Source organism: Cajanus cajan, chromosome 4 (genome assembly GCF_000230855.2).
Source record: "Cajanus cajan strain Asha chromosome 4, NIPB_CcT2T_4, whole genome shotgun sequence".
Taxonomy (NCBI): domain Eukaryota; kingdom Viridiplantae; phylum Streptophyta; class Magnoliopsida; order Fabales; family Fabaceae; genus Cajanus; species Cajanus cajan.
In genome coordinates this window covers 157,218-180,833 of record NC_138520.1, presented here as the reverse complement: position 1 = coordinate 180,833, position 23,616 = coordinate 157,218, and the positions used below count along the sequence as shown (strand labels likewise).

General features: G+C 32.8%; 3 protein-coding genes across 6 annotated transcripts in view; 2 read left to right on the top strand and 1 right to left on the bottom strand.

Moving 5' to 3' along the window:
- The window catches only part of CGL1 (alpha-1,3-mannosyl-glycoprotein beta-1,2-N-acetylglucosaminyltransferase), a 30,165-nt gene extending 29,489 nt beyond the window's left edge, over window positions 1–676 (top strand). For all 4 annotated transcript variants that reach the window (XM_083073838.1, XM_083073836.1, XM_083073837.1 and 1 more), the window contains one exon: window positions 51–676. In XM_083073838.1, the coding sequence (XP_082929964.1) occupies window positions 51–167 (117 nt within the window). In that variant the 3' untranslated portion in view covers window positions 168–676. The remainder of the gene's footprint in view (window positions 1–50) is intronic.
- A 3,842-nt stretch (window positions 677–4,518) lies between these two features.
- Window positions 4,519–10,425, bottom strand: TMT2 (tonoplast monosaccharide transporter2). Its single transcript, XM_020382106.3, has 6 exons — window positions 10,084–10,425; window positions 9,891–9,988; window positions 9,254–9,820; window positions 7,610–8,544; window positions 5,872–6,059; window positions 4,519–5,180 (listed from the first exon to the last, which is right to left on the bottom strand). Exons 2-6 carry the CDS (start codon window positions 9,967–9,969, stop codon window positions 4,736–4,738), a joined length of 2,214 nt encoding a protein of 737 aa, XP_020237695.1. The 5' UTR covers window positions 9,970–9,988; window positions 10,084–10,425; the 3' UTR covers window positions 4,519–4,735.
- An 837-nt stretch (window positions 10,426–11,262) lies between these two features.
- On the top strand, window positions 11,263–12,099 carry LOC145956996 (uncharacterized). Its single transcript, XM_083073224.1, has one exon. It carries the CDS (start codon window positions 11,263–11,265, stop codon window positions 12,097–12,099), a length of 837 nt encoding a protein of 278 aa, XP_082929350.1.
- The last annotated feature ends 11,517 nt before the right edge of the window (window positions 12,100–23,616 follow it).

Below are 23,616 nucleotides of genomic sequence, written 5' to 3'. Positions count from 1 at the left end.
ATAGATCTAATTTTGCCCTTCATTTTTTCGCTGTATTCGACTATTTCCAGGATGGCGTGCCCAGGACAGCCTACAAAGGAGTAGTTGTTTTCAGATATCAAACCTCACGACGTATATTCCTTGTTGGTCCAGAATCTTTGAAGCTACTTCAGATTGAAGAGTCTTAGTGCTTGATGTGGAAGAAAAATATTCACAATGTAAGAGAGTATTTGTTTTCAGATATCAACGGAAGTGTTGCGGAGTAATTGATATTGAGCTTAAAGAGACATCAATAGGGATACTTCTCATTGTCGAATCCACTGCCTAAAAGAGGCTATGGTCTGCGCTGTAAGCGCTAAAAAATGCATACGAGAATGTGCTGGAACAAAATTATGGCCACCATCCCCGAGTGTCTTGGAGAGTGAAATTTTGTCTTATAATGTCGTGAGGTCCTAGCGTGGCCATGGGAATCTCATATATCCCTATGATCCTTTCATGTGATAGAAAGGTCTACTTTTAAAGGCATTGTAGATTTGCACTTGTTCATTATTCCAAGTGCACTTCAAAACCATTCCTGATCAGGATTCTATTCCCCCGGGATTTATTATTAAAAGAGTGGGCATGTGACTACCTAGATTCGACCATTTAAAAAGCTTGGTATGGCAATGGCATAATTTGAAAGTTTATTTTGTATCAAGACATTTTAATTTTAAATAGATTAAAAAGCATCTACATAGGCTAATAGGTGTAAATTAATATGCAAGGCATTAAGCGTAAGTCTTTAATAAACTAATAAATATTTAATTTCAAAATGTAATAATATTAACGTTCAAATATGTTTTTAATCCTATAAAATTGGTTAGTTTTGATTTTGGTCTGTGTATAAATTTTTGTTTTTCATCTCTTTAAAATTGAAAATATTATTTTTAGTCCTTGTTTTTTGTTATCATTTTTAACAATTTATTATTTATTAAAAGGTTAAGTGATCATTTTAGATGTTATCCACTAATGTTAGTAATATATCAATGTTTGATACCTTTAAAATTTTGTCTAAATTTTTAAAATAATTTTTATTTATTTACTTTAAAGTAACATTTGAGGAGCAAACTTAGGGACTTTAAATTTTAAAGGGATGAAAATAAAAGAAGTAATTTATCAAAATTAAAATCAAAATTTATTTATTTTATAAAGATCGAAAACAATGTTTATAAAATTTAGAAGGATGAAAAATAAAAGAAAAAATTTTATAAAGATCAAAATCAAAATTAGTTAATTTTATAGAGATAAAATATATTTAAGCTTAATAATAAATTATTATTGACTTAAATAAGTTAGCATATTAGGTTTAAGTCATTTTGGATGTCTTGAAGCCTAGCGTGGTTAAATAAATACACTTTAACAAAAATGACCTATCTTGGTAAGCAAACTTAAGATGACCAATGAGATATGACATGATCAATATAGATAACCTTATTTTTTTTAAGTATGTGATTAGGTATTTGAATTCTGATTGATGTGTAAAGAACATTATGAATTAACTATGATATAATTATTGGAGTGATTTTGCAGTTAATTTTACTATTGTGACATTCCTACAAAATGTAAAACATGTGTGTTGGAAGATGAAAACAACAGAAGGTAGGTTTGCGACCTTAAATGGTAGCATAAGACAAAGAATAAGTGCCACTTAACAAGTAGACATAGGGATTTTAGTAATGCTATAGACTTGATAGAAAAAATATATATTATTCATCTTAGAAATGATCCAAAACTAAAACGTGTGTTAGACGCTTTGATAGAAATTATCCAAACAGCATTATATTTTAGATAACTAATTAAAAGACTTCCTTTTTAGATAGTCATTTTTATTTTTTTATACATATTTAATTAACTGCAGTTTTGTTATGTTATATATTACGATGAGTACATATTTTGTTTATAAAATGTAGATATCCAACATCCTCATCAAATTTTCTTACCAACAAATATATTTAATCAAATGCATTTCATGCGTTAGTCTTCCATAGTAATGTACTAAATTAGATTCCTTATTATAGAAATTTTACCAATGAAATCTTTTTGTTTTTCTACAACAGCAAAATCAGTTCATTTTCATTGCAATAAGATTGTGAATACTACGAAATCTTCTTTTTTTAAAAAAAAAATTAAACACTATAAAGATGTCAATATACTATAACATCCTCTAGAATTTACCCGTGCATCACTCGTACAGTCCGCGGTCTAGTTAGTCATCAAAATTAAAGGTGAGTTTTTTTTTATTCTTGAAATTTTTTGGCATCAATTTGTTATCTCAAAAACCTTTGGCAGGTATATTTTAGGGCTGAATGCCAATATATGACTATAGGAGTTTGGCATTGTTGGAGCTAGTAAATGGTGGTGGTATAAGAATAGCAATGAGTGCATTACGATAATATTCGCCTCTTTAATAACTTTTTAAAAGATTTTACCTTGAACTTATATCTTTATTTAATTTTAGGGTTCAATCTTCTATCATATATATATATATATATATATGAGAAAAGATCCGTTTATTTTAGTAGTAAGTCTATTTAAACTTACTTCGTTCAATAATTCATGTTTTACATCAAATTTTAACAATTCAACCGTTAAAATTAAAATTCTTAATACATAGATCAAGTATGCAAATTTTTAAAAAATTTGAAAATTATTTGATACTTCGTCTTATTAATTCAAATTGATAGAATCATAAAATGATTTTATATACCTATTTGAATTAATGAAATGAAGTATCAAATAATTTTTAATTTTTTAAAAATTTGCAAATTTGATCTATGGAGTAAGTTTAGGTACACTTACTCTGTTCAATAATTCATCTTCTATGTCAAATTTTAATGATCCAACCGTTGAAATTAAAGTTCTTAATGCATAAATTAAGTTTGCAAATTCTTAAAAAAATTTGAAAATCATTTAATACTTCATTTTATTGATTCAAATTGACAGATAATCATAAAATCATTTTATACATTGATTTGAATTAATGAAACAAAGTATTAAATAATTTTAAAAAAAATTAAAAATTTACAAACTTGATCTGTGCATAAAGAAATTTAAATTCAACGGTTGGATCGTTGAAATTTGATGTAAAACATGAGTTATCGAACTGAATAAGTATAGGTAAACTTACTCCTAGAGTAAACGAATCCCTCATATATACATATATATATATATATATATATATATATATATATATATATATATGTTAAAATTAAATAACAATTTAAAGATAATCAAAATTCATATTTTAATATATTTTGAAATATATATATTATATTAATTTTATTCTATAAGAACGAAATATCATATTATCTTGAATAATATAAAATCTTATATATATGATATAGGACTAAGAAACTTTCAATCTCATAGTATTTTTTTAAAAAATCCACATTTAATTAAAAATTATTAAGTAGTGTAATAGTCAGTAAAAATTACACAATTCTCTCTTTATATATATATATATATATATATATATATATATATATATATATATATAAGGAGAGACCCACTTACTTCATTCAATAACTTATCTTCTATATTAAATTTTAATGATCCAACTGTTAATTTAAAATTCCTTAATGTTTTGATTAGATATACAAATTTTTAAAAAACTTGAAAATTATTTTGATACTTTCTTTCATTAATTCAAATCAACGTATAAAATATTTTTTTGATTATCCCTCAATTTGAATTAATGAAATAACATCAAATGATTTTTAAATTTAAAAAAAATTACAAACTTAATCTTTGTATTAAAAACTTTTAAATTAACGATTGAATAATTAAAATTTAACATAAAACTTGAATTATAAAATAAAGTAAGTAGAAATAAACTTATTCTTAGAGTATATATATATATATCCTCAATCACACCATTTGCATCTTAGTTAAATGTAATATATAGACACGCACACCCCAAGTGACAATTACGAGCATAAAACTAATTTAAATATCAAAACTGATTAACATAAGTAATAGTGACTTGTTTTCTTTAATCAAATTGTCCGAAATTTGAATCCTAATATTGGATATTGGGTATAAAACAATACGGGGTGTTATGTTATAAGAAAAATATCCATATTGAATTATTTACGATCTCTAATAGATATGAATTACTGCTTTCAATAGTTAATACTTTGTTCCAATATCATGGTTATAAAAAATATATCTAAATAAATCCTTCAATTATTCATTGGAAAATTAATTTTAATTGTTCATGTATCATGTATCATGTATCATGTATGATAGAATGATAACTCATGTTATCTTCACAGTGACTTGATACACCCTATATACATAATCTAAATCATCAAACATGATATGAGCTCTAAGCCTCTTACCACACAAGAAATAGTGACAACGATTATCATACATGGTTCGAGTCGCTATAACTGTTGTAGCCATCCCAACATCTTCAAGTCATCGTACACTAGCCATCTTTTGTCATATATTCGACAAATAAATCAGATCATTTAACAATTTCGACTACTAGCGGCAGGGTAACTAAAGCACATAAAATTCCATAAATTAACCAGACAAATGAACTTTTCTTTCTTTTTTACAAAAACAAAGTTTCTTGTTTCTCAATCTCAACCCACGGAAAAGAGAGAATAATAGAAAAAGAAAATTTTAAAAGAGGAAGAAATTTCAAACAAAGCCGTAGATTGAAAATAATTAGAAGGTACCGTCAAAACTTTCAATTTATCACATCCTTAGGTCAGTTGTGCTTGGTATCGTCAACCTGTTTTGCTCCGACAGAGAAGAACTCAATGATCACTTCCAGTGGCATGCCCTTGGTTTCTGGAACTTTCAAAAAGACAAATACCCAAGCTATGAAGCACACGACAGCATAAATACCAAAAACACCAGCAAGGCCTACAGAATTGAGCATAACTGGGAGTGTGTAGGTGACAATAATATCACAGATCCAAAATGTAAGAGCACAAATGGCAATGCAGAGACCACGAACTCGAGTCGGGAAGATCTCTGCACAAAGTATATTAGGAATTGGCCCAAATCCCATGACAAAGAAACAGAAATAGACAATAACACTAATGGTTGAGATTGATGCATTAGCAGTGGTGCCCAAATCCACAAGACTGCCCAGGACTAATATGAGAAGAGCTGCTATCAGGATGGGGATTGTACTGAGCAGCAAAGTCCTGCAAAAAAAAAGGCAGAGGGTATCACTAAGATGCGTCAACGGAAAGTGTACAAACAAGTACTGGGGAAAGACACAAGGAATCACATTGCAGGGGTACCAAAGGTGCAAAGAGCAAATAATTCAGCAAACATCAAGTACTTACAGCTTACAAGCATTTATCTAATTCTGTATCTTCAGACACCTTTCAAATTATAAAGAAAAAAATTTTAAAATATGTGTGTGTGTGTGATCAGCTTATAAAAACCCCAAATAATTCTACACACCTGCAAGAATTACTAAACTAAAACAAACCAACACCAATATAACTTCAGCTATGAACATTTACTGATATAGCCTAGCCATAAAAAAGATATTTCAGCAAACAACTAGAGAAAAGTAAAATAAGAAGAAAAAATGCACCTTATACAGGAGGAAAAATAAAAGAAAAAGAAAAAAGGGGGCATCGGAACCAGCAAAAATCTCCTAAACATCTTAATCAGGCTTGATAAAGCAGAGTGAAAAAGTCAAATCCACCTGTTATAGATATCTACTATAAACTAAAAGATTTTAGAAAAGCACATGAAAGGGGAAAATGCAATAGAAATAGTATTTCATAAGAAAACGCCCCACCAACTACATCCACCCCTTAAACATATTTCATATTATTTGATAAAGAATTCAATAGAAAGTGGTAATGGGGAGATGAATACCTTCTGCCAGAAATATCCATGAGCCTCATGGCAACAGCTATACAAGGAAGCATCAACAAGGTTGTCACTGCACTAATAAGAAAGGACGAAGAAGTAGAACCAAGGCCTAGGTTAGAAAGAAGATAACCAACACCTGCCTGCTCAAGAATTTGAGGTGTATAGTAGAGGACCCCATTTATACCAGAGAACTGCATCCAGAAAGGATTTAAATGAGTCCAGCATAACTTTTCACCGGTGGCAGAACCAGGCATTATTGGTTGACATAAAGATGTCAAAGATTAGTCAATGAATAATAATTGACTTAATTAGCCACTTGAGAGAATTAATTGTTCCCATTTTTGCATTTTTTTTTTATAATAGAACACCACAAGCATGTGACTCTAGTAACACCACCTGCTCGGCAACTTTCAAACCAAAAAGCACATCATTTTAGGTAAAGGTTTAGCTTGATTTACAAATTGCCTCAGCTTTGGGATTAACACCGTTTATTTTGTGCAGTTAAATAAAATCAGTCACAACTCAACCCATAAAGTAAAAGGTATTCAATGACATTGATACAAATGATTAGTGTAAAATCTTTAAAAATGAAAATGCTATTTGATTACATAGAATAATATAAAGTTTTTTGCGGTAATGTACAAAGAGCTTCAATCCCTTTGTTTTTTTCCTTTTTAGGCCATAAAAGATAGGAAATTCAATAATGATTCAATAATAATCTAGTATGTCTAAAAACAATTGACACAATCCCATCAAAGTTGGATTTAATTATAGCATGAATTCATAGATATGATGTAATTTATTTTTACTATATTAAGAAGGAATTTTCTTTTTAGTCTCAAATTCCTAAAATATGTTATCCACTAAAGGTAATTGGAATAGTTATGATTCAATTAAATTTAATATCATATACCATTAAGAAGGAACCCCGAACCCACTAGTCATAATGAACCAAAAATGTGTTTCAATTAAATTGTGGTTCACAATGTCATTTATGCACATTGATGTGCATAATTCACAAAAATAATCAAGTAATTTTATTTGTTTTACCAAAACAGATCTCAAAAATTATTTTTCAAATCCAAAGAAATTTGGCTATAATCATTTCCATACTATTTCCTAATTTTACATTTGAAAAATATTTGCTTAAGCTGTTGGGTGAAAGTGCCTACTGATTTTATATTTAACACCAACTAAAACAATTTCACTCCAACAACTCTTTTCAAATAATATCTCAAATTTAAACTTTTTTTTTTTTCAAAATGCACTCTTCTATAAACCAATAATTGCCAAAGTAATTCTCTTAAAAAATTAAAAATCCCAGCCACAGCAAAAGTCCAAACAAACTCATTTGTTGAAGCTCAAATGAACTGTATGGGCACTGTTGAAAATGGAAAAGAGACTATTTGAAATGAGTTTCATGAGTTATTCCTAGTCCAATTGACTGTTAACATCAGAAAGCTCCTTAAACCCTTAATAGTCGTTACATACTGACGAACACAATAGAGAGGACATCTTATTAAGCTATATGAAAAATTGCAACCTCCTAGCCTGTCAGCATTTTCAAGAAAGCAAACAAGATGGAAAAAAAATAAAAATAAAATAAAAAAGCACCAGTAACCACCACTTGGATACAACACAATGAATGTTTCATCAAAAGGCCAGGAAAACAAAGTACTTAAGAGCAACATTACAACAGATGGGAATGGCAAAAAAGCAGATATTGAAAATATGTCATTACCTGCTGAAGAATTTGAAGTCCCACCCCCACCATCAAAGCATGCTTCACCCCAGGTTCAAAAAGATCACTCCAACTTGGCCCTTTTGCAGCAGTTTCAGACGGATGAATCATAGCTGGTCCAACTGGCCCTTGTTGCATAAGCTCCTTGTTATAAAGGGCTGGCTGACTCACCAGAGCAGCAGCCTGTACAATCTCACCATCAGTTGGTAAATCACCACCAGGTAGTGAAACCACAGACCCACGTGTAGAACCAGGACCACCATCTTGGCGTAAATATATTCTCTTAAAGCCACCTTCCTTTCCATCTGGGCCCTCTCTTTCAGACCATTTCCATGCTAGCTGCCAACCACCACCAATCCCGGTACTACCAGTGGGTTCTCCTGCATTTCCATGTAAAAGACTACCTTGCCTCATGCTTGAAAGATTACTATGGCCACGAGGTATGTCCTTATCCAGACTTGTTGTTTGACGAGAGATCAATGGACTCTGCAAATTATCATCAGAATCACCGGCAGCAGCATCAGAGGCATAATCATCACCCTCTCTGGCAAGGCTTTCTTCATCCCAATCTTCATTCCTGGGTTGATTTCCCCCAACACTAAACATACTTCCAAAGTGAGGGAAAAGGGCACTTCGCATGCTTCCTGTTTCTGGAAGCTTCTCATGAATACTACCAAAGAGGGTTACTAGAGGATCCACTAGACCACTCGGATTAGCCATGCTTCCTTTTCGAGATACAAGGCCAACAGAACTTTGTCCAGCAACGGGTCTAGCAACCCAGGACTGACCTTGATCTGGTCCATACAACTTAATATGATCTTTTTCTCTGGATGGATCCTCTTCACCAGCAAGTTCATTGGCTGGACCAACTATATACTCTTCTATGGCTGTATCAACCCCAACTCCAAGACCCTCAACCAATAAAGCCATTTCACCTGTCCATGCCCAATGGCAATTATTATCCAAGCATGAATATATACAAATTAATTACTACAGTAGAATCAAAAGAAAGTAAACAATTTGAATTTACCAGGAATATCAAAAGCCCAAAGCCACAAAGGATCAAAATCAACTAATGCATCTATACTGAGAGAATGGAAAAAATAAAAAGATAATTAACAGTTATGTAAACCGAAGCTTCTAAAATGATTTAAGTATGTATTTTAATTTATATGCACTATTAATGTAAAACATTGTTATACACATTCAATAGGAATTCATTCCTTGATATGATGAGGGGATAGGGTGAATTTCTATAAGATGTCTATACAAAATGTTTTACACTGATGGCGCATATATATATATATATATATATATATATATATTTGAATGTTTATAGCCCCCCCTTTTAAGAATACATTAAATGTTTATAATCATATTTACATGAACTAGTCAATCACCGACAGACCACACTGTCTTAACAATATATGGTTCAGCATCAATTCTTGTTACCCATCACAATTCACAAATGAACTGCGACAACAACTTTGCTAACTGGAACAGATCAGGCTCATAGAGTACATATATAATCGCCCAAAAGTGAACAGCTGAATGTCCAGCGCAGCTAGGATCTAATTTGACTGTCAAAAGTAGTAAAGCATGAAAAAATGCAAGTAAATGGTGAAGACTACACACATAACTAACCAGAAACATCTTCCCTTCCACGAAGGCTCTGCAAAACCTTCTTGGCCTCAAGCATTCGGCCTTTACTGACAAGCCATCTCGGAGACTCGGGCAAGAACAAGAGTGTGAGTGCAAAATAAATAAGAGAAGGAATTGAAAGAACACCCAACATGATTCTCCAGCTTGGAGCCTTCATGAGTGACATCCCAAAAACCATACAGTAGGAGAAAAACATTCCGGCAGAACCAGTGAACTGTGGAAGTGTATTAAGTAATCCCCTAATTTCAGGAGGAGCTGTCTCAGATATGTAAAGAGGTACCAAGGTAACTGCCAAACCAATTCCCAAACCATCTAAAAGTCTTGCAATGAGGAGGATATAAACATTTGGAGACCATAGCATGACAAGAGAACTAACAAAATAAAGAAGAGAGGAGATGATCAACATTGGACGTCGGCCTAGCAAGTCTGATAGGGCTCCAGAGCATGTAGTAACTACGGTGGCTCCAATAAGTGACATAGCCACAATTAGACCTTCAACTGTGGGTTCACTTTCTAATTGAAACTCCTTTTTTATGTACAAGATGGATCCTGCATACAAACTTGCCATTGGTTAGATGAAAGAAACAAAATCAAATCAATTAACAGAAACACACCAGACCTGCTATAGTCGCATTATCCCATCCTTGCAGTAAGTTGCCGATGGCAGCTGCAACAGCAACAAGAACAGCTCCACTCATCGTTTTAATTACTTTCAGCCTGGAAAAGCAGATAATAATAATCAATCTTTAATAGATAGATCCAACATAAATTGATGAGATCCAGAACGCAAACCCTATTTTCCATTCCCGTACCTAGGCTTTGAGGGTGGGTGTCTGAGATGCGGAAAGGGACATAGGTCACTCACTGCGAGGGCTTCTTTTTTCTTTCTTTCCTTTTTTGTTTTTTTATTCTTAAAAAAAGTAATAGTCGAGTGAGTGAGTGCAGGTGCCGTAGTAAGACAACGAAAGGCGTATAGAAAACAACACAAGTAGCGATCCTATTCGTCGGGTCGAAAAGTAAAGCTGGTAATGAAATGAATCCTTTTTTTTTTGCAACAGAGGCTCGCTAGTTGACACCTGCCCTTTTCGCTCTCTCACTGCTCTGCACGTCGATCGGAATCAGTTATGCGTCAAACAATCATCATTCGGACTACACACTTTATGCTTCAATATCGCTTTCATAAAAGGAAAATAGTATAGTAACACAAAATAACTCATTTCTTTTTCTCCCATCAAAAGTAAATTACTTGCTGGCTTGCGTGAACCAATAACAATAGCCCACCAAATATATCTAATACTAAAACATTTTTATACTAATTTTTATGGCAAAATAAATTTTCTGTATATGATACATATAGAAAATGTTTGCTACATAGAATTTCTTTTTCGGGGATTTATTGAAATAGGATTTTGAAAGAATTTTTTAGTTGAAAAAAATTATGTGAATTTTAAAAGATTTTACAATATTTTTATGACTTTCAAAATTTTATAGAATTTTGGGATACTTTCAATCAAAATTTTAAAAATAAAAATAATAATATTTCATGACTTAATTTTCTCAAAAATTTGAAGTTAAAAATGTTTAGTGTGTTATTTAAAAATAAAAATAATAATATTTTTAAGAAATATTGTATCTCAATATTTTTTACATAGATTTTTTGTAAAATTATTTTCATAAAATATTATCTCTATTAATCTATTACCAGCTTTGGTAATTTATTAACACAGAGGACATTTGAATATCATTTCCAGTAATTGTTAGCATATTTTCTATTGTGTTAGTTACTGTAATTGGTTTGCCAATTTTGGTTTAATGCTAGTTAGTTGTTTGGGTCTCACTTGTAACTCTATAAGAGCATTACATTGGTTAATGAATATTCAGTGAAGTATTTCAGCATTTTATACTTCTTCGTTCTTTATATTCTAACATTTTGGCATCAGAGCTCCTATTGGGGCTTGTGAAGAAAGTGAGTTGCATTCGTGATAGAGAGAATGACAAATGCAAACGATAGCAGTTTTGTACAACTAGCAATTCCGCGCTTCGATGGTCACTATGACCATTGGAGTATGCTGATGGAAAACTTCTTAAGATCCAAGGAGTATTGGAGCTTGGTGGAAATCGGATTTGAAGATTCAGAAAAGGGAAGTGCAGCTACTGAAGATCAGAAAAAGAAACGTGATGAGATGAAACTGAAAGATTTTCAGGTCAAGAATTACTTGATTCAAGCCATAGATAGGACAATCTTGGAAACAATCTTAAAAAAGAATACATCAAAGGAAATATGGGATTCGATAAAAAGAAAATATGAAGGCAATGCAAGAGTGAAAAGGTTGATTCTTCAAGGTTTAAGGAAAGAATTTGAGATTCTTGAAATGAAATCAGGTGAGAGCATAACTAACTACTTTTCTCGGGTCATGAGTGTGGCTAGCAAGATGAGAACATATGGAGAGCAGATGCAGGATGTAATAATTGTTGAAAAGATTCTAAGATCCTTAACTGACAGATTTAATTACATAGTTTGCTCAATTGAGGAGTCTAAAGATATTGACTCTCTTTCCATTGATGAACTTCAAAGTTCTTTGATAGTTCATGAGCAAAAATTTCACAAAAAACATGAAGAGGAGCAGGCACTCAAAGTAAGTTCTGAAGAAAGAAATGACAATGGAGGTAGGGGCAGAGGCAGCTATAGAGGAAGAGGAAGAGGAAGAGGAAGAGGAAGAGGGAGGCAAAATCGAGCCACAATTGAATGTTTTAAATGTCATAAACTCGGGCATTATAAGTATGAATGTCCAGATTGGGATAAAGATGTTGAGCTTAGGAGAGCTTGAATCTTAAAGGAGTTTTGATGATCACAACAAGTATACAACAACAACTTGGAGCACAAAAACAAAGTCAAGGAAGAGTCAAGAAAATGCTATGAAATGGAGCTATGTAATAGAGCTTAGGAAATAAATTGTTTTGAATATGTTTGTATATTTTGTGTGCTTTGTATGCTTTGTACATAAGCAAATCTATATCTAAACTAAGTAGAGAGTATATGATGATGAATTAAAAAGATTGGAAACTTATTTTGAGGTATAAAATGAAGTTTTAAAAACTAACTCAAAATAATCGATTATCATTAAAAATAATCGATTATTCCAGCTAATAGGCAAAGTGGAATGCCTTGTTGTAATAATTGATTATTCGCCAAAATAATCGATTATCCCAGGAACAACTCTCTGGAATAATCGATTATCCAGCTAAATAATCGATTATATTGTTCTTGGTTGATTTCCAGAAAATCTGAAGAACAAAATAATCGATTATTCTTTAAAATAATCGATTATCTGTGTCTGAAACTTTTATAAATAGTTTGAACTTTGAGAAACTTCAGACATGAGTTAGAACTGATAATCAATTTGTGAAAAACGTTTTTGTGAGTCTTTGTGACATCTTGGAGAGTTTTCTTTGTGAAATCCAAGAGTGAAAACGTTTGTGAAAAGCTTTGTAAGAAGATCATCATCATCATATTCTTGAAAGGGGAAGATAAAGATTTGTTCAAGAATTCCAGGTGAATTCGTTCCTTTTATTCTTTGTGAATCTTTGTGGAAAATCTTGAGAAGGGTTTCTCAAGTGGTAAGGTTTCTTGTAGTGGGTTCTACAAGGGGTGCTTTCTTGGGATCAAGAAACTGGTTATCTTTAGTATTGAAGTATATGCATGTGTGTGTGCTTGTAAACCTTCTTGCTTAAAGATAGTGGAACAAATCTTAATCAGGTGTTGATTAAGGACTGGATGTAGGTCACATGTGGAGTGGCTGAACCAGTATAAAAGACTTGTGCAATCTTCTTCTACCTTATCTTTTACTTTGTGTAATTTCTTGGTTAAACTTTAAAGAAGATAAAACTTGATTAACAAGTGTATGTGAATCTTGATGGTTTAAATCTGTAATTGAACATTATTGTTGAACCTCATTATGTTGTAATCAAGTGAGCATATTGCATTCATATTTTTGTAACAAGTCTTTAGAAGAGCTTCATTTGGAAATTCTGTCATAGAAAAGTTTTAATTGAAATTAAGATCCAAAATACTCTGATAAATTTTTAAAAGGGTCATTGAATCCAATTCACCCCCCCTCTTGGATTGTGCCATTCTTTTCTAACAAAAGAAGCCTATTATGTTGCATTCAATGAAGAAGAAGAGCTCTTACTAATGGCTTATGAGGATTTACATGATGTGCAGACAACAAATGCATGGTTCTTGGATTCTGGTTGCTCAAACCACATGTGTGGAAATAGAGCTTGGTTCAAAGAAGTAGATGACACCTTCAAGCAACATGTAAAGCTTGGTAATAACACAAGAATGGAGGTGACTGGAAAAGGAAGTGTTAGGTTGAACATTAAAGGAGTCACTCACGTAATTACTGATGTGTTTTTAGTACCAGAACTCAAGAACAATTTGTTGAGTATAGGGCAGCTGCAAGAAAAAGGCTTAACGGTAATGTTTCAGTCAGGAACCTGCAAGTTGTACCATCCTGATAAGGGTTTGATCCTAGAGACTAATATGACAACAAATATAATGTTCATTCTATTTGCTCAATCTGCAACCAAGAAGGATTCATGCTTTCACATCTCTACTCAGGATCTCTCATCTTTATGGCATCATAGATATGCACATCTTAGTCACAAAGGACTAAGAATTTTACAAAGCAAAGGAATGGTTAGAGGCCTTCCCTCTTCATTATCTACAACAGAAAATGTGTGTGAAGATTGTACGAAAGGAAAACAACATCGAGATCCCATCCCAAAGAAAAGTCAATGGAGAGCAAAACAAAAATTAGAATTAATTCATGCAGATATTTGTGGCCCGATCACTCCATCTTCCAATAGCCAAAAGAGGTATTTTTTGTGTTTTATTGATGATTACTCTAGAAAGACATGGATTTATTTCTTAACAAAAAAATCAGAGGCATTTCACTACTTTCAATGTTTTAAGAATCTTGTTGAAAAGGAATCTGGTTTGATGATTAAGTGCCTCATAACTGATAGGGGAGGAGAGTTCACATCATTGGAGTTCAATGAATTCTGTCAGAAAACAGGAATTAAAAGACAGTTAACAATAGCTTACACCCCTCAACAGAATGGGGTAGCTGAGAGGAAGAACAGAACCATCATGAACTTGGTGACAACTTTATTATCAGAGAAGAAACTTCCAAAATCCTTTTGGCCTGAAGCAGTAAACTGGGTAGCGTATGTACTAAATAGATCTCCAACATTGGCTGTCAAGAATCAAACGCCAGAGGAGGCTTGGAGTGGTGTCAAGCCTTCAGTTGAGCATTTTAGGGTGTTTGGTTGTGTAACTCATGTACACGTTCCAGATGCAAGGAGAACCAAATTGGAAAACAAGAGTTGTAAATTGTTCTGTTGGGAATGAGTGAGGAATCTAAAGGATACAGGCTCTATAATCCAATTACAAGGAAGATCGTGATAAGTAAAGACGTGGTCTTTGAGGAAGACACTCAATGGAACTGGAATGTCAGTCACAGAGAAGAACAAATTGCAGATTTAGAATATGGAGATACTAAAAACACCGCTGAAGTTAAAGAAGAGAATACAATAGATAGTGAATCTAATGACGAAGAAGGGAATCAGTCACAACATGAAGAAAATAAAGTGATCAATGATGAAAGGGGCAGAAATAGACACCCACCTGGTTGGATGAGAGATTATGTAGACGGAGAAGAATTCTCAGAATCTAAAGATGCAATAAATATGGCCTTAATAGATTGTACAGATCCTGAAAGTTTTGAAGTTGCTGTAAAAAGCTCCAAGTGGAGACAGGCTATGGATGCTGAAATTAACTCCATTGTGAAAAACGGGATATGGGAACTCACTGATTTACCAGCTGGAGCAAAGAAGATAGGAGTTAAATGGATCTACAAGACTAAGTTGAATGAGATTGGTCAAGTGGACAAGTACAAGGCCAGGTTAGTGGCTAAAGGCTACTCTCAAGAACAGGGGGTGGACTATATAGAGGTGTTTGCTCCTGTAAGCAAAATGGACATTGTGAGAATGATAATAGCTATTGCAGCAAGTAGAGGGTGGAAATTGTATCAACTTGATGTGAAATCAGCCTTTTTGTATGGCACTCTAAATGAGGATGTATATGTGGAACAGCCAAAAGGTTATGTGCAAAAGGGGTGTGAGAATAAGGTCTACAAACTTTACAAGGCTTTATATGGGCTAAAACAAGCCCCGAGAGCATGGTTCAATCGAATCGAATCATACTTTATGAGTGCAGGATTCAGGAAAAGCAATCATGAGCAAACTTTATTCTTGAAGCACACTTTAGACGAAAGGGTTTTAATTGTTAGCTTGTATGTCGACGACCTCATATACACTAGTAACGATGAGTCATTGATGAGTGCTTTCAAGAATTCAATGAAGAAAGAGTTTGATATGACAGATCTTGGCAGAATGAGGTTTTTTCTTGGAATTGAAGTTCTACAGGAGGATGATGGGATCTACATTTATCAGAGAAAGTATGCCTTAGAAGTGTTGAGGAGGTTTGGGATGTCTGATAGCAATTTTTTCAAAGTTCCTATTGTACCTGGTTGTAAACTGTCCAAAGATGAAACAGGAATGAAAGTAGACGAGACTCGATACAAGCAACTGGTAGGAAGTCTCATGTATATTACAGCAACCAGACTTAACTTGATGTTCTCTGTTAGTTTGATCAGTCGTTTTATGAGCCAACCCACTCAAATACATATGCAAGTTGCAAAGAGAGTTCTTAGATACTTACAAGGAACTGTGGATTTTGGTATTTTCTATAAGAAGGGAGGAGATGAAGAATTGTTAGCTTACACTAACAGTGACTATGCAGGTGAGTTGGTAGACAGAAAAAGCACCTCTGGTTATGTGTTTTTACTAAGTAATGGAGCAGTAGCTTGGTCATCCAAAAAATAGCCGATTGTGACATTGTCCACCACAGAGGCTGAATTTGTGGTAGTTAGAGCTTGTGCCTGTCAAGCCGTGTAGATGAGGAGAATTTTGAAGGAGCTGCGACATAATCAGGAAGGTTGCACCACTTTGATGTGTGATAATAGCTCAACTATTAAACTTTCTAAGAATCCTGTTATGCATGGAAGAAGCAAGCATATCGATGTGCGTTTCCATTTTCTGAGAAATCTCTCAAGAGATGGATGTATAGAGTTGGTTCAGTGTGGAACTAAGGAACAGATTTACTAACCAAACCTCTGAAGTTAGATTGCTTCCTTAAGCTTCGAGAGCAGATGGGAGTATGTGAAATTCCTAAGATAAACTAATTGCTTGTGTTCTGTCTAAGCAATAGTTTAAGGGAGGAAATGTTAGCATATTTTCTGTTGTGTTAGTTACTGTAATCTGTTTTCCAATTTTGGTTTAATGTTGGTTAGTTGTTTGGGCCTCACTTGTAACTCTATAAGAGCATTACATTGGTTAATGAATATTCAGTGAAGTATTTTAGCATTTTATATTTCTTCGTTCTTTATATTCTAACAGTAATAGACTTGATAATTTTGGATGATAATTGATTAACAATGTTACCTTTAAAAATCTTATTTGAATCAAGTCATACTTTTATGTTTAAACACTTGATAATAAATTACTTTTTCATGATAATATATTACTTTATATTTATACATAGAAATACTAAGTAATCAAGTTTTTGGTTTCTTAAAAGCTTCATTAGTTCTTGAATTAAGCATTCATCATCATCAATTATTAACAAACACACACATGCCTTTATTTATTATAATCAATACATTATCCTTTTTCATGAGTCTTCAAGATGTCTCATCATCTCAACAAAATGCAGGTATATTCATAGATAAAATAATATTATCGTTGATGATTTGATAATTTAAGTACATTTAAAACACTTTATTATCTTGTAATGACCGAACATTACCTTCGACCATGATTGTAGTATTCGGTCAGGTCGAGTACTTCTCGGCCCTATAACCTATTTGTTACAAAGACATTTAGTCATTTTAGTTTTAAAATTATGAAATTTTGGTCCTTATGCCAATTTGACATTCATTAATTGTAGAGTTTTAATATTTATTCATACTTAAGTTGTTGACATTTAATAAAATAATAAAGTTTATTAATAAAATAAATACTAAGCAATCTTTAAAATATATATAAATCAATTTTTTTTGTTATTTTTAATTTTTATCTTTATATGTCATGTCAATAAATATCATGTCACTTAAATAGTGATAAGTCACTTAACAACGTCAAAATTTAACGATTAATAAATATCAATTGACAAAATGATCAAAATTCTATATTATTAAAAATAGAAAGACTAAATATCTTTATTTTAAAATATAGGTATCGAAATTACAAATCGACAAAAATAATGAAACCAATATGTCAAATTTATTATTATTATTATTATTATTATTATTATTATTATTATTATTATTATTATGTTTTTTTTTTTGTATTTATCATGGTTATCAAAACCGAACCAAACTAATTGGTCTCTTCAGCTAAACCAAAAATCAGTTATTTGTTGGTTTAATTAGTCCATAATATCATTTTACAATGAACATGTGAAAAATCAATAGAATCAATAAACTGGTTTAAATTGGTTCAATAAAAAATATGTTTCTTAAAATTTAATTTGAAATATTTTGAATAAAAATACATATTTAATATAAACTATAAATTAAAATAAATTATTTATAATACTTGTCTTAAAAATATAATTTAATTATTTATGTTAATTTATCATTTTAATATCTTTATTTTTATAATTTATATTATATAATTTGATTTTTTATTAAAATATAAAGTTAAATATTGTATATCATATTTAGTTTATAATTTTATGCATCAATTAAATTTTATAAAATTGTAAATAATGTTTTGTTTTAATTTTTAGTATTAAAAATTAAGATATTATATTTATTTAACATTATTTTTATATTAATTATAATTTTTATTTATTAATATTAATTTAATCACGATTCAACTATAGTTGAACTATTGAACCTTGAATTAATACCTAAATCAATTTAATGAGAGATCCAATTTTGAACTTTATACAAATATATTTTAGTGCATATATACACGTGTGTGTAAAAATATATGAATCACTTAGATGGGTCTAACAATGAGATTTTTGGGTAGATTGTATCCTAAGATTTATTTTCATTACTATCATTGTACATAATTTTTTTTAAATAATTATATATATAGGATTTAATGATGATACAATAATAGTAAAAAACAAGTTTACATTGTCATCCAATTACATTTACAATGTATCACTATTGAACCAATATTTATATAATTTTATATTTTGACTTAAATATAATTTTTGTCCATATAATTAATTTTTTTATTTTTTTTCCTGCCAATAAAATACATTACAAAAACGTTAACCGATGATATAATCTCATATCACGTCAATAACAAAAAATGACATCATGATAACATCATCATGTATCAAGTCAACATAATGTCACATCATTAGTGTCATGTCATCATGATGTCATATTATCATATGTCACACAAATATTATATGGCACGTTATTAATATTGTCATGTCATTAGCATAGTAAAAGAACAAAAAATGAAAATAAAAATGAACTTACATGGATAAAAAAAATACATGGAATAAGAGAAAAAATATCATATTAAATATAATATATATACATATATATTTTTTAAATTAATATAAATTAAAAAAATAACATAAAAATTATATTTTTAATAATTACATTTTCCTTCTTTTCTTAATTTTTCTTTAACATTATATGATCACTTACATATTCAATAAATACTCAAAACTCTATTATTAATCACACATCATTCCTTCATTTTTAACATAAACATAATCACACAAAAAATACACAATATATCTTAATAGTAGTCACTCATGACCTGTCTCACTTGCAGTCGAAAAAGGGTGTCATAATGGATTAAACTTGCCAAACCAAGTTAGATTTAATTGGGTTGTACTTTGCAACCCTTCAAGTCCAACTCATACAATCACTCTCCTACATTCCACCTGTAATACCCATTTTTTTTATTATTATTAATTATCAATGGCATTTTCGTAAATTTTATAAAGGTATAGGGGTATTCTTGTAATTTTATTACTGATGGCATTTTCGCAATTTTAAAAAAATTTAAGGGGTGTTTTGGTAACTTGGAACGGGCCGTTCCAAAAGCAAAACGGGCCGTTCCAAGCTTAAAAATTATACTAAATTTTTTTAGTGAGAACGGGCCCAGAACGGGCCGTTCCAACTAGGAGAACGGGCCGTTCTGACTTTGGAACGGGCCATTCTGGAGGGAGAACGGGTCGTTCCGGAAGGAGAACGGGCCGTTCTGGATGAGTCTCGGAACGGGCCGTTCTGATTTTAGAACGGGCCGTTCTGCTTTTTGGGAACGGCCGTTCCGATTTTGGAACGGGCCGTTCCAGTTTAAAAATTTGCGTACATTTGAAAGATTCGGAACGGGCCGTTCTGAATTCAATACGGGCCGTTCCGGGTGACTCTGGTTGCCTATAAATAGGGGCCAGGGGGGGTGAAAAAAAATATACTGAGAAAAGAGAATCCTAGAGAGAGAAAGAGGAGAGAGAGAGAAAGAAAAAGAGGGGAGGAGAAAAGAAAAGAGGAGAGAGAAAGAGGAATCCAGTAGAGGAGGTTCTGCTAGGGGAGAGAAAAGAGGAGAGAAGAGGAGATTCTGCCCGAGTTTCGGCCCTTGCTTAAGGAGAGAGGTGGAGGTTCTGCCCGAGTTTCGGTTCTTGTTTAAGGAGAGAGGAGGAGATTCTGCCCGAGTTTCAGTTCAGGTTTATCCAAGTAAGGGTAGTGCTTATAAAATTAATCTAGTATATATGAGCATGATAGGAATAGTATAATTTTAATATGCTATTTTATGTGGAGATTTTCATTTCATATAGTATAATTTGGATCAATTGATGGTTGTTTTGGATATTTATATTATTATTATATTGACAAATTGGCATGGTTATGGTTATGTTTAATTATGGAATATGCTATGTATGTGGTTTGGAAAAGTAAATAGGACTTAAAGGAGTAAGGTTATGGTATGGATTAGATCTCTTGGTGAGATCAGGATATAATCTTTGGAAAAATATGAAATTTGGGAATCCCATGGTGAGGATTCCAATGTGGAACTTTTCCAAAGGTTATATGATAAACCACTTCAGATGTTAGGTGGATTCTGAAGTACTCCTCTAAGTATTCTATTTGCTACCGGTATGGGGGCAAGGCCGAGTCATACCGATGGATGAAGTGGCCATGATCACCAGGGTTACGTGACGACGTAATCCAACTGTATATTTTCCATGAGAGGTTAGGTGTGGGACATGGGTTGCTGACATGTTTCACCGTATCAACACTTGGTTTGGATGGTGTTGAGGCCAACATTTGGTTTGGATGTGTTGGTTACATCATGGATTATACAGTGGTGTGACTTTGTTTTGGATATGGAATCTGTATACATATGGTATGGATTGTATACATTGGTTATGGATTATTTTATTATCATAAAATATGTATATATTGGCATGGACGTGTATACATTATATTTTGGGTTGGTCTATATTTAGAATGGAAAATGACTTGTTGGTCTGGATAAATACTGTGGATAAATATTTGTTTAATGATATTTTATTATGATATACTATGGTTGGTTTTATATGTGCTAACCCTTGTGTTTCCATGTGGTTTGGACTGTGATGATCTCACTATGTGGGGGAGCAGATCAGGTGTGAGGCCTTGGGATAGCAAGGAGTCTTTTGGGGTAGCTGCTTTGAGAAGTGGCTAGACGTAGAGCTTGACCAGCACCTAGGGTGTCTAACTTATATTTCATGATGTTACTATTGGATTACTGTATAATTTTACCAAGAATGACTCTGATATAATTATGTTTGATATTATGAAATAATTTTTTTCACTCTATCGTAGCTGGCTTTTGCTCTATTTTCTTTATTTTATATTATTTTATTTTGGCTGGTTATTAATGTGACGACCTAGGGTGGGTCGTTACAATTTTGGTATCAGAGCTGGTCGAGTCTCTTTAGGGTTTGTGGGAAATGGTCTTATTATGTTTCTGTTGAGTGGAAATAGATTTTTTTTTTGAAAGGAATTTCTTATGTGTTTTAGTGTAAACTCATGGGTTCCTTGATCTTTTATCTTTATTAGGATGGTTGGTAGGGGAAACCATTCTCATCCTTCTTCAGGTGTAGATGAGCGGCAGATTGCTCAGGCTATGGAGCTAATTGCTGCTGCTATTGGACAACAGAATACTTTGTTGGCTCAGATGGAGACCAACCGGGCTGCAGCTGAAGCAGCTAGGACTGAAGTATCTGATGAATATAGGGGCTTGTCAGAGTTCAGAAAAGGGAATCCTCCTCAATTTACAGGTGTTAATGGACCTGAAATTGCTGATCAATGGATTGAAGAGATGGAGAAAATCTTTATGGTGATGCATTGTCCTGAGGAAAGGAAGCTAGTTTATGCTGTTTATATGTTGGTGGGTGAGGCTAGTTTCTGGTGGAAAGGTGCTCAAGCTATGATGGAAGCTAGAGGGGAGGTGATAAATTGGGAAAATTTCAAAAAGGTATTCCTAGAGAAATATTTTCCAGATAGCGCCAGATATGCTAAGGAAGCTGAATTTTTGAGATTGCAACAAGGAAATATGTCAGTACAAGAGTATGTGGTCAAGTTTGAACACTTGGCTAGGTATTATTCTCAAGCTATCACTGAAGCCTGGAGATGCAGGAAGTTTAGTGAGGGTCTAAGATTTGAGCTGAAAAAGACTATTGTCCCTATGGGGATTGTGGAATTCCCAGTTCTAGTTGAAAAGGCAAAAACAGTTGAGAGATTTGAAGGAGGAAATAGAGTGGCAAAGGGTCTAGAGGGATCATCTGGATTTGGGAGGGGGAAACATCCTCAAAAGAGACCATCTCAGTTTCAAATTGGAAATGCTAATAAGAAACCGATGGGGACTACTACCACAAGAGATGTTCAGAGTATTAGATGTTATATCTGTGGAGGCCCACATATGATGAAGGACTGTTCTACAAAGAACTATACGTGTTTTAAATGTGGCAAGGTGGGTCACATGGCTAAAGATTGCATTGTCAAAAATATTCCAGCTAGAGAGAACCAGAAAGTGGATCGGCCTACTGCAGCAGGTCGTGTCTTTGCTTTAACAGGTGCTGAAGCTGAAACGACATCTGAGCTGGTAAAAGGAAAGGGCAAAGCTGATGGTAATGATATTTCTATTTTATTTGATTCTGGTGCTTCACATTCTTTTATTTCTTATGAATGCGTGGCAAGGTTAAATTTAGTTGTGAGTTCTTTGTGTGTGGATCTAGTTGTTTCTACCCCAGCTTCAGGGTCTGTTTTGACTTCTGAGGTTTGTTTGAGATGTCCAGTGGAGGTGGAAGGGCGTTGTTATAAAGTGAATTTATTTTGTTTACCTCTATCCGATTTGGATGTGATTTTAGGGATAGATTGGCTTTCTGCCAATAGGATTTTGATAGATTGTTCAGAGAAGAAATTAATCTTTCCTACTGATGAACAGGAGAGATTTATTTCTAATAGACAGGTAGATGGATTGTTGAAGGATGGAGCTCTTGGGTTTATGATCTTATCTTTTATTAGTGTAGAGAATGAAAAGTTGTTGAATAGTATTGATGTTGTTAGAGAATTTCCAGAGGTTTTTCCGGATGATGTTCCGGGATTACCACCAAAGCGAGAGTTAGAGTTTAGTATTGATCTTATACCAGGGGCGGGACCAGTGTCCATTTCTCCTTATAGAATGGCACCAGCGGAGTTATCTGAATTGAAGAAGCAGGTTGAAGAACTTTTGGAGAAGCAGATGATCAGACCTAGTGTATCTCCGTGGGGAGCACCAGTGTTATTGGTAAAGAAGAAGGATGGTGGTGTGAGGTTATGTGTGGATTACAGGCAGTTAAATAAATTGACAATCAAGAATAAATATCCATTGCCAAGAATAGATGATTTGATGGATCAGTTAAGGGGAGCTACTATTTTCTCCAAGATTGATTTGAGATCTGGATATCACCAAATTCGGGTAAAGGAAGAGGACATACCAAAGACTGCTTTCAGGACTCGGTATGGCCATTATGAGTATGTTGTCATGCCTTTTGGAGTGACGAATGCTCCAGCTATTTTCATGGATTATATGAACAGGATTTTCAGACCCTTTCTGGATAAGTTTGTGGTGGTGTTCATTGATGATATTCTGGTTTATTCTAAATCTATGGAAGAACATAGAGAACATCTGAGGATAGTTTTGCAGGTATTGAAGGA